The sequence below is a fragment of the Phyllostomus discolor genome, chromosome 8 (assembly GCF_004126475.2).
Source record: "Phyllostomus discolor isolate MPI-MPIP mPhyDis1 chromosome 8, mPhyDis1.pri.v3, whole genome shotgun sequence".
Taxonomy (NCBI): Eukaryota; Metazoa; Chordata; class Mammalia; order Chiroptera; family Phyllostomidae; genus Phyllostomus; species Phyllostomus discolor.
This window is the reverse complement of record NC_040910.2, coordinates 78,367,952-78,386,070: the sequence shown is the minus strand read 5'-3', so window position 1 is coordinate 78,386,070 and position 18,119 is coordinate 78,367,952. Positions and strand designations below refer to the sequence as shown.

At 38.1% G+C, this 18,119-nt stretch overlaps 1 protein-coding gene across 6 annotated transcripts in view; it reads right to left on the bottom strand.

Annotated features, from left to right (window-relative positions):
- The window catches only part of SSH2 (slingshot protein phosphatase 2), a 250,487-nt gene that overhangs the window by 61,923 nt on the left and 170,445 nt on the right, over positions 1-18,119 (bottom strand). For all 6 annotated transcript variants that reach the window (XM_028521743.2, XM_028521742.2, XM_028521745.2 and 3 more), the window contains one exon: positions 5,244-5,347. In XM_028521743.2, coding sequence (XP_028377544.1) covers positions 5,244-5,347 — 104 coding nt within the window. The remainder of the gene's footprint in view (positions 1-5,243; positions 5,348-18,119) is intronic.

The window sequence follows — 18,119 nt, the reverse complement described above, 5'->3', positions numbered from 1 at the left end:
AAAAAATTAAGTTTCCTTCTGTTCTATCAGAACAAATAATCTGAGGAAAGGATTTTCATGATGGAGAACTTCTGTAGCAGAACCATTTTGGGGCAAATAGTAGCCTTAAGTTCCCACTTCAAGCACTACTGGGCCAACGATCCAGCTCCTTCTCTGAAGGACAGACAAAAGTCATTAAGCCCTCCACTACAACAGATAGGTTTCTCATGTGAGCTGGTATGTGGAAGCTCAGGTTTGTTGGCTCTGAAAAGAAATACCATGACCAAATAGAGTATTTTCTACTGGGAAATCATTCTTCGGAGACTGAGTGAGGCCATATACTGGTACCATAAGATCTCCTAGATTTTTCAAATATTTCTGTGATAGTAGCAAAGTTTCAGATTTCAATTTGAGACTTTTTGCTATTTCCCTTTAAAATGTTAGCAGACATATTCACCCATATCACTTTTGATTACAAAAACTCATTTGATATTTTAAATGAAGCCCAGATAAGAAATTCTAACTAGCTCAAAAAACATGCATAAGGAAGTACAATTAGACATAGTAAGCTTTTGATCTGTTCTCAATTCTGTCATCATCTTTCAGTCACTGAGAGCCCAGCCAAGGCAGCTACAGCTCATATGAAGGTCTGGGCTTACAAGCTGCGTTTATACCCACACCGCCTCATTTGTTCTGGGCTGAATTACAAATCAAGTCCATTCAGTTTGTGTTAAATGTGCTTTTCTTTTTAGTATTGGGAAAGCTAAGTGAACAAGGTCAAGTAGAAACCTGGGTGGCAGTCCAGTGCAGAAGTCTGACCAAAGAAAATGGCCAACCAGGGCCAGGGGCTTTGAAAGCCACCAACTCCATTTCCTATTACATGCCACAGAGCAATCTGCCTAACATTTTAGTCAGACAAGCTGGACTTAAACCAATAATTTGTCGTCTTTTTACTGTAAGTAATAAATATCCACATCAAACAGAAATACAAAGCTTAGCTGGTCTACTTCCTCTGTGCATTCAAGTTTTAGGGGGAAGTGCCCCTCCCCTCTGGCGGTGGGCACTGAAGAGGAATGTTTCAGAAAATTAAGTCTACAGCTAATTTTTCAAAAGAGTTCCCCACTCCCTTACTCTTTTAAAAATTTTCCATGCTGGAGAATTGTGGTAGAAGGAAAATACTGTCCAATGAGATGAATTAAAATTTTGAGCTGCTACATTTGTAACTAGATGAAGTTCCAGATAAAAAGTAGGACAGCTACTAAAATAGCTCAGATTATCTGGACTGGAGCTAAACACTATTGGCTCAATGGGATACAATATTTCTGGCTTTCATCTCTGACCTACACACTCAAGGTTTGTAGTCTTCTTTGTTCTTTTCCTAGTAATTCCAGTTTATTCTACTCCTGGAGGTAACACATTAAAGTGGCACATTTATAACAATAAGCAACCATTCTCTGTATAGCACTAATAAGGATTTCTTCAATTATTGTCCTCAGGTTGACTTTTATTCCCCTCCCCACCTCCAAATGACACAAACAAGGCTTGTTAGAAGACAGGCATAGGCTAATTATCTTCCTAGACCTAGAGACCACTTTCCCTAGACACACTTTCCCTGATTCTTTCTTACCTTTATCAGTCAATTGCACCTGTCTTTAGAGAAATCCAACATATAGAAATATAAATGTATATACTACTATTAGCAGGTGTGATATTGTGACTTATAAGAAATACATATACATATTTAGTCTTCTTCCTGTTCTTGGCACAGAGTTCCAAAAACCTTTGTAATTTCTTAAGTTGAGGAGAACAATAATGATATCCTTTGTTATGTTTTTTTAAATTTATTTTTAAAATATATTTTATTGATTATGCTATTACAGATGTCCCAATTTTCCTCCTTTGCCCCCTTCTGCCCAGTACCCCTTTCCCTCCAGCAATACCCCCACTTAATTCACATCCATGGGTTGTGCATGTAAGTTCTTTGGATTCTCCATTTTCTATACTATTCTTAACATCCCCCTGTCTATTTTGTACCTACCAATTATACTTCTTAATCCCTGCAGCTCTTCCCCCATTCTCCCCCCTTCCCTTTCCCAGCTGATAACCTTCCATGTGATCTCCAGTTCTGTGATTCTGTTCCTGTTTTGGCTATTTGCTTAGTTTGTTTTCTTTTTCAGATTTGGTTGTTGATAGTTGTGAATTTGTTATTTTAATGTTCATAGTTTTGATCTTCTTCTTTTTCTTAAATAAGTCCCTTTAATTTTCATGTAATAATGGCTTGGTGATGATGAACTCCTTTAGCTTTACCTTGTCTGGGAAGCACTTTATCTGCCCTTCCATTCTAAATGATAGCTTTGCTGGATAGAGTAATCTAGGTTGCAGGTCCTTGCTTTTCATCACTTTGAATACTTCTTGCCAGTCCCTTCTTGCCTGAAAAGTTTTTTTTGAGAAATCAGCTGACAGTCATATGGGAATTCCTTTGTAGGTAACTGTCTCCTTTTCTTTTGCTGCTTTTAAGATTCTCTCTTTATCTTTAACCTTTGGCATTTTAATTATGATGTGTCTTGGTGTGGTCCTCTTTGGGTCCAACTTGTTTGGGACTCTCTGGGCTTCTTAGACTTCTATGTCTATTCCCTTTGCTGAATTAGGGATGTTTTCTTTCATTATTTTTTCAAATACGTTTTCCATTCCTTGCTCTTCCTCGTCCCCTTTTGGCACTCCTGTGATTGGGATGTTGGTATGTTTGGAGATTTCCCAGAGGGTCCTTACACTATCCGAGTTTTTTTTAAATTCTTTTTTCTACTTGCTGTTCTAGCTGAATGCTTACTTTGTCCTTATGTTACACACTGTTGATTTGAATCCCATCTTCCTCCCCTCCAGTGATGGTTCCCCGTAGATTTTTCTTCATTTCACTTAGTGTAAACTTCATTTCTTCTCTTATGTTGTTGCTGCACTCAATGAGTTCTTTGAGCATCCTGATCACCGTGTTTTTTTTTTAAAAAGTGGGGTCCCTCAAGTGGTCAGCTAGTTGGGGAACCCAGGCTTTTTTTTTTTTTAAGATTTTATTTATTTATTTTTAGAGAGGGAAGGGAGGGAGGGAGGGAGGGAGAGGGAGAGGGAGAGGGAGAGAGAGAGAGAGAGAGAGAGAGAGAGAGAGAAACATCAATGTGTGGTTGCTGGGGGTTATGGCCTGCAACCCAGGAATGTATCCTGGCTGGGAATCGAACCTGGGACACTTTGGTTCCCAGCCTGCGCTCAATCCACTGAGCTACGCCAGCCAGGGTGATCACCGTGTTTTGATCTCTCCATCTGATAGGTTGGTTATCTCCATTTCGTTTAGTTCTTTTTGGGAGGTTTTGTTCTATTCTTTCACCTGGGTCATATTTCTTTGTCTCCTCAGTTTGGCAGCCTTCCTGTATTTGTTTCTGTGTATTAGGCACAGGTCCTTTGGCTTTATAGCCAGCAGAAGTTATAGGAATCTATCTTCCCAGCACTGGAACCCTGGGCTGTGTGGTCTGGCCTGGGCCTGGGCCCACTCAGTCCCAAAGGTAACCCTCCTGATTTTTATCCACCATATGTGAATGTAGGACCACCTGTTTCACTGCTGCTGTACTGCATCTCTTCCCCTCCTACCCATCTGGATGAATGTGGCTTCTTTAAATCCTCAGTTGTCAGACTTCCATACAGCTCCATTTTCTGACAGTTCTGGGTGTTATTTGTTTTGAGGTCTAGTTGTTATTCTTTCTGTGGTTGTGTGAGGAGGCCAAGCATGTCTGCCTACGCCTCCATCTTGACTAGAAGTCCTTCTTTTCTTATGTTATAACATGACTTTCCTAAAGTACCTACGGATGGAAGCTGGTCGCCAGGGGGCAGGGAAAGGGGAGTGTCAGGAGGTTGACAAGATCACTAATGGCCAATAATTCAATCAATCATGCCTGTGCAATAAAGCCTCCATAAAAATCCAAAGGATTGGGTTTAGAGAGCTTCCAGGTTGGTGAACACATGGAGATTTGGGGTGAGTGGCACATTTAGAGAGAGTTTAGAAGCTTTGTATCTCCTTCCATATACCTTGCCCATGAACCTCTTCCATCTGGCTCTTCCTGAATTATATTCTTTCATAAATAGTTTCTGTGAGTTATATGAGCTTCTCTAGCAAATTAATTGAACCTGTGGAGTCGGTCACTAGAAACTCCAATCCAGACAACCTGGACTTATGATTGACATCTGAAGTATGGATCGGGGAGTCTTGGACAACTGAGCCCTTAACCTGTGGGATTTGACAGTATTTCTAGTGTAGAAAGTGTCAGAATTCAGCTGAATTATAAGACACCCACCTGAAATCTAAGAATTGCTTGGATGTGTGGGTGACAAACCCTCACATTAGAATAGAATGCAGAATATTATCAGGTTATTCAAAATCAGTGTCTTATATTCATTTCTAGGTGAACTTTATTTGATGACTTCTTGTTTCTATAAAAACCCTCTGAGTTAAATTTCTAGTCTTTTTAGTGTAAACAGTACACTAGCACTTTAGTGTAAGAAATCTACTAGCACTTAAGAACTGGTATTTCAAAATGTGATATACTCTCTTGTTATCACAATAGTGGCACTGAGTTTATTTTATCTTAATATCTATTCTATCTATCTATCTATCTATCTATCATATAATTTTCCTTATAACATCACTAGAGAGCAGACAGGAAAAAGAAATGTAATTTTTTGTTAATTGAAATGATTTTGCTTAGGATCTGAGGAAACATCTGAATATCTTTTAGCTATCAAAACCTTAGTTGAGAAGTCACATAAGACTTTTAAAAAATATTTTATTTATTTATTTTTAGAGGGAGGGGAAGAGAGGGAGAAAGAGAGGGAGAGATATATCAACGTGCGGTTGTTTCTCATGTATCCCCTGCGGGGGATCTGGCTTGCAACACATGTGCCCTGACTGGGAACCAAACTGGTGACCCTTTGGTTCACAGGTTCTATCAATCCCCTGAGCCATACCAGTCCGGGTGCACATAAAACTTTATTAGAGTATTTTTATACCTTATTTTTCCAACAAATGCTTATCAAACACCTATTAGATATATAAGGCATTCTGCACCAGAAAAATGGTCTGGGAGTAAAAGAAAAGTGATTCTAGCACAGTACAATGCTTGCTTTCACTATTACAGACCTGTTGGAGAAAGGGCGATAAGAAGCCAGGCTTTTGGAACAAAAGAATCAACGAAACCAAGAAACAAATGGATTATGTTGAGCTTTACCTGCATGCTTGTTGCGTCTGTGGCTGATTCTTGGTGTGGATGAGCCATTTCCCCGTGGCAGAAAAAGGGCAGCACCTTTGACAGTCAGAAAGCTCTCACTGATGCTACAAATAAAAAAGTCAAAAGAAAATAAATTATTTAAGAAAGGAAATTAAGGACTAAGTATGGAAACTCACTTTGGGATTACTCTCTCTTACCCCTTCCAAAGTCCCAAATTCATGTGATGAAGTAAAAATAAAGTCAAAAGAGACTGGTTACTCACATAGTCCTGTCTACTATAGACCATTTTTATGAAACAAAACTTAATATATTCTATATGCATTAGATGGTAGAAGTTAAGAGTGAAGATTCTGGAAACAAACAAACAAACAAAAAAAGGGTAAAGGTTCTGGAACCAGACTGCCAGGGTTTGAATCCTGGCTCTGCTACTTCTTGCCTGAGTGAAAATTTTTTGGCCTAAATTCCCTTATGCATAAAATAGGGATAATAGAATGAATTCTTATGAGGAGTCAAGAATATAGCTTCTTAGAATGGTGCCTTTAGTAAATATTAGTTACTATTTTTAGATTTGATTACCAATATCAGTTATTATTAATAGATCAGATGTGAATATGTTACAATACTTAGTTACTAATAATAGATCCAAAGTTTACCAAAAAACTACATTTAAAATACACACCACACTACAGTGTTACTCAAAATTTTACTTTCACCAACTTGCATTCCCACACACACTGAAAAGTAGTGCATGGGAAGTGTATTTAACCCATGGAGTTTGCCCTCCATGTTAACTTCATCCTTCATGTGAATGACAGCTCAACGGAAGTGGGGAATTTTTCCACTCCTCAGAATAGAGGCTGTTCAAAATACAATTGCTAGTGGATATCCACAGCAAACAGAAAACATATCTAAATTATTTCATATCAACTGACCAAGCCTTTCAATGTTACCCACAGAATCTGAAAAGGGATTGAACTTTGAAATCAGTAACGGCAAAGTTTTGACACACATAATGGAGGGTTCCAAGTATGCTGTTAAGTATGTATGCTATTCAGGGTTAGCTAATGTACTGTAAATTAAACTGCCTACTCAACATTTCCACTAGGGAAACTAATTGGCATCTCAAACTTACATTGCCAAGCTAATCTCCTGAGTTCCCTGCGAACCCGATCCCTACCCTCATCCATTTAAGTTGTTTGGGTCAAATATGTGAGTCATCACTGATTTCTCTCTTATACTATAACTATATATATATATATGTAATCCATCAGAAAAACCGATGAGCATTACTTTTAAATAAATGTTGAATCTGCCCACTTCACTCCATTACCACTCTTACAATGAATGGTCCATGGCACCATCATTTTTTACTTAGACCACTGTAAAAAAGATTTTTTAAAAGCTTTATTACAGAAAATGTCATCCATATGCAAAAGTAGATGGAATAATATAACAAACCCCTGCTCATACATTTCAGCTTTAATGCATGGCCTACCTTGTTTCTTTTATATCCTTCTTGTCCCTGAAGTGAAACTAATCCCAGACACTGTATCAACATAAAGCCTCTTAACTGGTCTGGCTGCAACCAGTTCTGCAGTGCTACTATCACTTAGGCAACAGCAACCAGAATGACTTAAAATACATAGACCTGTATGTATATTTATGTATTTTAAATTTACAGAAGTATATCATACTATGTTACTTCCCTGCTTAAAACCCTGCAATGGCTTCCCTTTGTACATAAATGAAAGCTGAAGTCTTTAGCTTGCACTTCTAGGTCCTGTAACATCCGATAAGTTCCTTCTCTGATCTTGTTTCATCTCCCCTTTTGTTTACGCAATGCCTTCTGTTTTTTCTGTATTTCAGGACCCTTCTTAGGGCCTTTGTGCTTTTTGTTTTCGACTTGGGACATGTTTTTCCTGGCCTGTCACAAAGTCATAGCTCCAGTATCATCTTCATCCTCCCGCCACCCAAATCATACTCTAGCCTGTTGTTTTGTTTCCTTCAGGATATTTATCATGCACTGAAATTATATTTGTTCACTTGTGTAATTGATTGATGTTATCTCCCTATAATAGAATATAAGATACATGAAGAGCAAGAATTTTAGTGTGGTCAGCACTGTATCCATCCTCAACACTGGAAACAGGTGCTCAGTAGGTATTTGATGGATGAATTCATTCATCCCATGGTTTCTTGCAGACTTTTATATCTGTCTCATCGCTGCAGCAGGAATTGTAATTTAAAACAATAGAAATTCTGTAATTTCACATGTAAAAATAAGTGCTATAGAACTCATATATGGCAGATTAATGGACTATCAAATACAAGTGTTTGATAATAAATTAATTGGCAAATGAAATTAAATCACCTCTATATAAAGTTGTCAGTTGTTTCCTCAATTTTATACTTTAATCAAGTGGCATGAAGCTGATAAACATTTGATGTGACTTGCCAAATACATTGGAACATGTCTTCTAAAAACAAGCATGAATCCACAGCCACCACTTTAAAATTTGCATGGCGGCTGGGAGGGGCTGCCTTTATTTTGTTTTGTTTTCATCTTTAAATAAAGCATTGCGCTCTTGTGGTCTGTTGCACAAGTCTTGTCTCTTGTTACATTCGTGGTATGCACATGTCACCCTGCTGCGGGTCACTCTGTTTCACTCATATTACGGGAACAACCTAAAACAAAATGTCTGAGTGACAGGATGAGTGGGGTACACCACAGACAGGAAATGAAATTCACACTTCTGCCAACACAGCAACTACCTGCTTTACTAAATGAAAATATTTTAAAAATAAAGATTAAATAGTCTACGTATCTTCAAGCAAAGGTACAGCTGTGGGAAACTTTGGTTCCCCGTAAACAAAGTAGTCTCTACATCTACAAAAGTATATTTGTTGTGAGCTTAAAACAACCAAGCACACTTCAGTCATTTGTTTTGTAAGACAGAGGTAGTTTCTTTTTGACAAACACTAATTTAAGAACTAACTTCCTGGTTTGGGGAGTTCTGTAATACTGTTCTTAGATACATTTGTTGCTTTGTTTTAGAACATATCTAAGTGTATTCTTTAAAATGTATGTAGTGCTTTCACAAGGGGGTGGTTGGGTGGGGGGACAAAGGCCTTGCTTAACTCAAAGCTACCTGGAAAATTCCTGATTATAAAAGAAAGACCAGAAATCAAACTCATGTATGGTATAAGGAAAAAGATGCCTTTCTATTTACACAAATTTCAATAAACTTCTGGTAGAACAAAGTGCACAGCAGATCCAGCTAGGAACGGGTACCGGGTATGGGCTCGCAGGGTCATGGCAGACATATTCCAGATGGTACAACTAATCTTCTTTATTTGGTGGCCCTAGGCAATGACTCCCCAGGTATCACAAAAGTGGCATACATTGTTGGTCACAAGAAATGAAAGTGTGGCTGGTTACAAAAATCCCCTATTATCATTGGAAAAAAGTTAAAGCTCTAAACATGCTATCAAAGATGCAATGGCAGCACAGTGCCATGGAAGTAAAAAATAAAATTTGTAACTACCGAGTTTAGGTGAATCAAATTCAACTTTCAAATTAAATGGTTTATTTGCATATGAAGAAAACTATATGCAAATTTAACCACATGTACTTCAATGTAAGGTAAAAGCTTAGTGTATCTTGCTAGAACAGCAAGAGACTAATTTATATAAATACTAATCTTTCTGAAATAGCTGCCTGAAAGTTCAACTGACATAGAGTTGGTCTCTAATTAAAAATTTAGAAAGGCAGGTAAAAACTTTTGCACCTTTTCTTTCTTTTTTTAAAACAACAGTTTTTTTTTAAAAAAGACTTTATATGTGCCTTAGACTAGGAATCAAACTGGTGACTTGTTGGTTTGTAGGCTGGCACTCAATCCTCTGAACCTCACCAGCCAGGGCTACACCTTTTCTTAATTGACCAGTTCTCTAGAGTCTGGCCCAGAAAAAGGAGTTCTGTTGTAATTCTATGGAGCCATCCATATACGATTTCAGATAGCTTAAGATAAACACAAACCGAAAAGAACTTAAAACCCCTATATTAAGGAAAACACAAGCCAAAATGAACACCACTGCTCTCTCAACTTAAAGATGGAGAGTAATTAGCTGCTTCATAAGATAATGACACAGGATCTTAATTTCTCTTCTTTATAGAATACAATGAAGAATATCTATTCCTTTCTTGCCATAAGATCATTTGCTCATCAGGAGACTCATCTGTAGTTAGAAATATGAAATGAGTTAATAATAGCTAAGTTAATGAGATATCTATGTTAGACACTGAACTAAGCACTTTATTATTATTATTTCATTTAATCTTCACAACAATCCTATGAAGCAGGTACTATTTTTTCTTACCCCCAACTTACATATAAGAGATCAAGGGGCTCAGAGGTCATAAGTTATTTGCCTAAGGTCATACAGCTAGTAATCCTTAGAGTGAGAATTCAAACCAAGATCTGATTTGAAAGTTCAGGCTCTTAATCATTCTCTACTGTGCTGTCTAGTTTCATGATACAGTTTTATGGAAGATGAAATACAATGTCTCCCTATAGAACTTTTCAACAGAATTTAAAAGTAGAGTACAAGAATATGAGAAGAGATCTGAAATCCATACTGATCTCAATTCTCTTCCATTCTTTTTTTGTTCCCTCTAACGGAGTCATGAACAGAAAGACTACATTGCAGGGAATGAAGAACATCTGGATGAATCCAGGTGGGCTAGACAGTAGAGAAAAGAACTGTAAATTCTTTTGGGAATGATAGTAGCAATTTCGTCTCAAAAATGGAGGATAGAGTACTCTACTTCAAATAAATATAGGGAAGTACTCTGTGCCAATCACTCAATCAAAACCACGTCCTAAAAGCACGAAATGTGTTAACTGGAAGTTTCTTCTCAGGCAAACAATAGAGGAAAAGGTCAATTAAGGGAAGAAAATTAATGAACTATTCTGAGGTTGGAATAATCTTTGAGAAATGTGGCCAGAGTGATCACCCATGACCAGCAAGCAGGCCAAGGAAGCAAAAAGGCAACAATACCCCTGGCCAAACTGCTAAATATTAGTTAAATAGACATCTTCCTGTTTTACATGCAACACATAAGAAATGGATTATTTTACTATGGGAAATGAAGTCCCAGAAAGTAGGTATATTACTTTTGTTTCAACATTAAAATGAAGGAAGTAGATTTTTATGTTTATAATGCCAAACTCTTGAGTCTGTTTGGTATTTCTGCCTGAAGCCAAAATTTATAGGTACATTATTATGTAATACTGATTGCACACAATATAATTGCACAAGGTGAGTTGGATGCCATTTATATAAACTTCAAATACACATAATATAAACTGTTACAGTTTTGTTTTGAAGAATATTCATGTAGGGGAAACTTTCAAATTCATTCCACCCTCTTAACATTCTCTCTTTTCTGATAAGCTTTCTCTGCTTATTTATTTGTTTAATTTTCAGATTAAAGGCACTAAGGAAGCTTCTGTCAATCCCATTAGGTGGAAAAAGTTCATTTCCCCACTTAGTGTGACCATAACACATAAAAAAGAATTTCATAATAAAAAGCTTCAAATATCAGATCAGAGGCCAAAGGACTACAGAGCTATTAATACTAGTGCCTACTGAAAAAGTTTGGCTAAATCCCCAAAACAGGAAGGAAGAAGTCATTGTGCCTTGAAACATGGCTGCAAAAGTCAAAAGCACACTACCAGGTAATAAGAAAAGTTTGATTCTGTAATCCTAAGGAAACTTAGATTATGAGAGTATTCAAACCCTATTATCTGTAATTAAACAATCCCCAACCCACCCCAATCTGCAAGACACCTGGCTACACGTTCAAGTGAAATATTAGAATGGCAACTGATACCTGGAACCCTCTCCCCCATGGCATAAACTCCTAGACATATGCCTATGAAACCAGGCAGGATTATTTGTCTTTTTACCAGCAAACAAGTAGAGGCTGGGGTGCATTAGCAGATCAATGATTGGCAAAGTAGAGAAGAGCTTAGGACTCCAGTTCTTACTCATTAACTATAACCACAGACCATTTTAGTTCCAGCTAATCTTCCACTTAAACTGTTGCACAATGCCCAGCACAACTATCCTCAGATGCAGCTGTTTTTCCCCCTTCCTACTTTTCTACAATCTAAGAAAGAAAAAAAAAAAAAAAAGGTCTGTCTGTTCAAGGCTGAAGGACAAAGTCCATCAGGACTAATCTCTCCTGGTCTTTTCCCTATAGACTATAAATGGAAGGTGAAAAAAAAAACACCCAGAATTTTTTTTTTCATTTAGAATGTTCTCTTACTGATAAGATCTTAAAAACTACATATTCAAACATGTTTTGCCTCAAAATGAACATTTTAGAAATGTTCAGAAACAAGCATAATCTAGGATCATTAATTTTCACCATTGGCTATACACTTCAATTTCATTCTAATGTCTAGAATAGGACACATCTGAATTGACATTTACTGTTTTGGGCTGTCCAAAAATAGATCTCTCTTCCTAATCTCATCTTAGTCTCCCTTTGGGGAATTCCCCAAATGTGCATGATTTTGGTGGCTTCCAACTTTGAAACTGAAAAGGGGCCTTGCAGGAAGCTGGCACGTGGTTTAGGACTGGCCATTTGGAAACTCTCCTCTGAATCTTAGGCCAGTGACCCAAGGGAGGAGGGGAAGTGAGGGATGGTCACATTCACTGTGGGGAGAATGGCAAGGTATAGACCAGTCTGCCCCTACTCCCTGGCTTTCTTTGAATGCCTTTGGCCCTGCCTATTCTCTGTATTTGGTGATTTGGCCTCCCATCTATTAGGTGAGCTCTGACATCCTTCTAACAAATACTTTAAGATAGTTAAAATTCATTTCTGAGCTTGCAACAGAGAATTTCATACATTAACTGAAGTTCAGAGAATTTAATTACTTGCCCCTAGTCACACAGCTTATAGTGAAGCCTAGACTCAGCCCCATGACATCTGACACCCACAGTGGCACTTTAACCTTTTATCCTGAGTTAGCTATTAATCTACAACAGGACAAACTGCTAATACAATAATTTGAAGTAACCAACAGTTAAAAACACATCTGGTCAGTTCATCTGAAAGAGAACAAAGGCAGGATTTCATTTCAAAGCCTGATGTGATGTTTGTTCTATTTTTCACAGCATCCTGAAGATGAAACTTAGGTTTGAGTGGGGAAAGATTTAGAAATATTCCCATGAGGCAAATCCTCTCATAATGATTCCTAAACCTGCTTTTTCTTGTTTCTTTAATAAATTTGTTGTATATTAAACATTTCAGTAACCAGAGGGGAAGGGGGATGGGGATAACAGGGGGACGAAGGGTCCCCCTGGAACATGTCATCAAGGAACGTGTACAAAGGACCCACAGACAAAGCCAAAGGGGCAGTAGGATTGGTGGATGGTGGGAGGGGCAGGGGAAAGTGGTGGTGGTAAAATGGAGACAACTGTACTTGAATAACAATAAAAAAAGAAAAGAAAAAGAAGGAAATAAATAAATAAATAAATAAATAAATAGAAATATTATTCATAAAAAATAAACATTGTTTTTAAAAATATAAAAACTTGTCCTGGCTGTCCCAAAATAGATCTCTCCTTCCTAATCTTATCTTAAGTCTCCTTTTGGGGAATTCCCCAAATGTGCATGATTTTGGTGGCCTCCAACTTTGAAACTGCAAGGGGCCCACCTTTCGGGTTTATCCCCACTTAAGGTGCATACAGGAGGCACAGTTGATCAATGTTTCTCCCTCACGTTGATGTTTGTCTCTGTTTGTCTCTCTCTCGCCCCTCCCCATCAATAAGTATATCCTTGGGTAAAGACAAAAAAATAATAAATAAAAACTAGATGCCTAAAACAAAAAGCTAGAAGACCATGGGGCCTAGGCAGCAGGGCAAGAACTACATGGGGAAAAAAGTGGATACCTGCCCAGTCCCTGGATCCTCTTCAGTGTTTTCAGAGGGCAAGTCTTTCCTTCTAGATACTGTCTGGTCACACAGCCACTTGCCCTCCTTTCAGGGATCTAAAGTTTTCAGCTTTTGGCTTGGGGTTTCAAAAGTACTACCACACAATGAAAGGCCAGACCCAGAGGGCTCCAACTGTAGCAGGTGGGTCTAATTCAGCACATTTTGTGAGAACAGAACAGATGTAAAATCATTTTAATTTCTGAATACTTTTGAGAAGAGAACACACGCATTCCTGACCCTCCAGGTTGCCACCATTACTGGACTTGCACTGAGCAGCCTGGACCCAAAACACTTTTGAGTTTGGGCTAAAGCTCAGAATTCTGGCCTTCTCATGACCTCACTACTGCCTTCTAGACTCTATCTTTCTGCAGCTGCCCTGGCAAGCCTCAGCCTCATAGTAGTCATTTCAAAACACCCTACTCACCCACCTTCAAAAAAACAAAAACAAGCAACCCTCTCATCCCCCCACAAAAAAACTAGGTGCCCATGAATGGACTTGGTCTGAGGCAACTGACCAACACAACTGATGGTAGTCTCCTGGTGAATGGCAGCGGTGAGAGTCTTATTTTGAAGAAGGTCCTCCTCCAAGGGGAGGAGAAACTGCCTCAACCCAAAGGAGCCTATTTTCTTTACAGGCTGAATTAACAAAGCCTCTCAGTCCTGTGGCCCTAAACTCTAGACTTAAATACTTTTCTTTCAAAGAGGTAAAACTTAAAAGTTGTCTAGACCAAAAAATAAATGACCCAAACAGTTCTTTCTGAGCATTTAAAATGCTGGATGTACTGGTTACCAAGAGACATGACCTACATTATTTGGCACTTAATTTAAAATAGTTAGTAGGGATTAAACTAAAGCAGATTAACTAAAAAAACTGTTTAGCATTTGAAAAATCATTCATTTGCACAATTCAACAAATGCCTTTCCAGGTATTTGAAACACACCTGTGGAAGGAATGCAAGTTGGGCTTTTCAGCACTTGGCCAAAATGTCAAACCCTTCTTTCAGGTCATTTCTCTTTCACCTTCACTCAAAACTACTTGTGAGGCTCAGGCCAACTTCTATTCTTTGTTATTGTCAGCTTCTGACATCTGTGTCACTACCTTTTATTTTACCCTCTTTTCTTACTCAACCTTCTTTCCTTTCACTGATTCCTACTACAATCTTAAGACTCCATTTAGACTTCTAATTCCCAGAGTCCCTTTGGAGTGATTTTTAAAAAGACTTTATTTATTTATTTTTAGAGAGAGGGAAAGAGAGGGAGAAGGAGAGGAAGAGAAGCCATCAACCTCTATTTGTATTTTTTTCTTCCCTAACAAACCTAGTACCTTCATAATACTTACTACAGCTTAAGATTATGTGATTATTTGACGAGTTATTTATTATATCTGAGCAACAAGCTCATTGAACAGGACCAACTGCTTTGTCTAATGTTTTCTCTCTAATGTCTAGCACAGGGCCCAACACTAAGTGAATGTCCAATAAAAATTTATTGAATAAATGAAAGTCAGTACAATACTGAAGGAGATTATAAAACTATGCCTCTGGAAGCCACAGCACCTCCATGGTCTCAGTGACAAAGGTATTGGAAATGACAGCAACAACACTGAGCTGACTCAGCTGGGCTCTTCACACCTCCAGAGAGCCCCCACCCCCATTCCTTTCCTTTTCTATTCCAAAGGCTCTTCTCTCAATTCCCATCACAACTCCTGTTTTCTTCAATTCTCCAGTTAACCTGGTATCTCCAACATCAAGATAATGGAAGCTGATGGTTTCTCCTAATTACTTTCTCTCACCAGCAGACTTATATTCCTTTTCTAATCTGACAGAATGATGACTCATCTAGCTGTTAAAAGTTGTCCCTTTCATTTGTGTCCTTGACTCCATTCCCTGGTCTTCTAGTTTTACCAGTCAGTGATTCCTCTCTCTAGTGACTGCTCTCCTCTGCCTAGAAACATGCTCAAGTCTGTTCTTGCACATCCTTAAAATAAAACCTTATTTGACCCTATGTTTCCTTCTAAATTCTTTTCCTTTATTACCGAAATTTCTTAAAAGTAAGTCTATACTTGCTGTTCCCATTTTCATCCCTTGCCAGTCATTTCTACCCACCCCCATCTTGCTTCTGTCCCACCACTCCTTTGAAACTCCTCCCCATCTTAAGTTTGCCAATGATTTCCCAAGTGATAGACCCAATGGACAAAAATCCTTCAGTCTTAGTTTAACACTATTTTCTCATCTTCATTTTGCACCTGGAGCTTTGATGTGCACTGGCAAATCTCTTTCTCCTTTTTGAGACTCCCCCCACTGAGCTTCTAAGACATTGAGTTCACTTGGTACCTCTCTAAGCATCCCAGTTTGATATCCTTTGCCAGACACTGAACCCTCCCCTACCTTACTCACTGCTCTTAAACCAGAGAGAGAATCTGGTCTTCACAGTGCTTTGATATTCACTTACAACTAATTGTAATTAAAAGTCAAAAAGTTTTAGCTTCTTTTTATAGATGAGAAAATCTGAACACTTATGTCCCTTATTCACTTATGACCCTTATTCACACTTAGCAACAACTGGCCAGAGCTGAGCAGTAGATGTCCTTTGGGATACCACATGGTGATAAACGCTGTGGAGAAAAACAGAGTGGAGCAACAGGGCACATTGTTCTGTACATTTGTGTTGTAGGGGATGGTCAGGGAAAGTCTGATTAAGGTGATATGTGAGCAGCAGGAAGTAAGGAAGGAAGCCATGTTACTTCCTTACTGTAAGTGGCTGTTTGGGAAAAGAACATTAAAGATAGAGGAAGCAGCAAATGCAAGGCTCTGAGGCAGAGTGTACTTTGCTGGTTTAGGAAACAGCAAGTGAACTTTCAATGGCACTAAAGTGTCACTAACCAGCCATATGTGGCAGAAGATCAGAAGGGAGGACAGGGGGTATAGGTTTCAATGTCTCCACTTCCTGATCTGTAATTCACCTTCCAATGCACTACCAACTGGGATTTTCTTCTAGTTGTCAAATCCAATGGCCATTTTTCAATCTCAATCTTTCTTGACCATTTGGTATCACTGGCAACCTTCTAACTTCTTAGTATTCTTACCTTCTTAGTATTCCTTTTATATGTCTGACTATTCTTTCACATTCTCATTTGTGGGCTCCTATTCTTTTGTCATCCTTTTAAATATGTAAAGCCTGGTGCTTCACAATCACTGTCTGACAACAACTCTAGGGACATAAGTCATTCTTTCTCTGTTTCATGGATGAGGAAACAAAGCTTTTTTGCTTTTTTTTTTAAAGATTTATTTATTATTAGAGAGGGAAGGGAGGGAGGGGGAGGAGGGAGAGCGAGAGAGAGATAGAGAGGGAGAGAGAGAGAAACATTGATGTGCAGTTGCTGGGGGCCATGGCCTGCAACCCAAGCATGTGCCCTGACTGGGAATCGAACCTGTGATGCTTTGGTTTGCAGCCTGCACTCAATCCACTGAGCTACGCTAGCCAGGGCGAAACAAAGGTTTTGAGAGTAACCTGCCTAAGCTGACGACCCTTTACACAATCAGTATAAGAGCAGGGATCAAATTTTAGGCCTATTTTCAAGGTTTGTGTGTTGTTGTTGTTTTTAAATCTATTTCATGGCTTTTTAGCATTCTGGGTTCTTTGCCTGTTCTGTACAATGAAGTCCCATTGTAACCTACTTACTAGGGTATCAATAAGGTTCAAAGTGAATTCTCAAATATCAGAAAGTCAAGGTTTTCCTTGTTTGTTTGTTTGTTTTTAAGTTGTTAGTTCAGTGCAACTTTACTGTAACCTGACAAGTAATTCTCAAAATTCATTGGCCACAAAAATTTAATCCAGTCTATAAATCATAGCTGTTCACTACCTTATCAAGCTAAGGAAATGAAACAATTGCCAACAGACACTCTTAAAAATCTCTCAAAGACACTAATTCTCAAATATCAAACAAGAGAAATAGAGAAAGGCATGACAAAAATATGTTGAATCTTTGTTTTCATAGCTGTTTTAATTCATATTACAGATCCTCTTGGCCTTGTACTAATGCATAATGAAATCCAGGAGGAACAATTGCCAGTGCTTGAGTTCTGACACTTACAAAAGCAGTTACCGTTTGTTAAATAGTAATAATGTTGCTGTTGCTGATGATGGAGAAGTAGGAGGAGGAAGAGGATGAGAAGGAAAAGAAAAACAAATATCAAAAGGCAAAGTTCAAAGGAAAATTTAATGAATTGACAAAGATAAGGGAAAACAGAAGGCAAGTGGCAGTTGCAGGCCTTAACTAGCTCAGTTTTTTAACCAATGCAAAGTTCCTTGCTTCCTACTCTCTTCCCCCTTACACAATCATTTCAGAATTGCACCACTAATACAGATGAAAAATTTCTCCATTGGTTCATTGCAAATTTAATGTACTGAGTATTCTTGATGTTGGATCTAATATTTAAGAGTTAATTTATTTTTCAAATTCACCAAATGAGCATTCTTAGATAAATTTATGAGGAAGCAATAACCCATAGCCCTTTTCCCCCTATATTCCAGATAGTATTTAAGAAATCAGACAGCTAGAGAAAAAGAGATCACATGTAGTATTTTGCAATATTCTAGAGTACAAAGTGAAGCAATGAGAATTCCAAACATTTCTGTTAGGATTAGGAAAAAAGAGGAAAACATTCAAACCAAAGTATTCCAAAAGTAAATTTAAATTTCATATGTGTTTTAAATGTGTTAGAGGAAAAAAAGTTAAAGCATCACATATTTGCTTCAGTAAGAACATTGCAGTCTAATTCCAAATCTGCTGCCTGAATTGTTTTAAGGCACTGGTTGAGCTAGGTCCTATGAAATACCCCAGATGGCAACTCAGGACACAGGAAAATATAA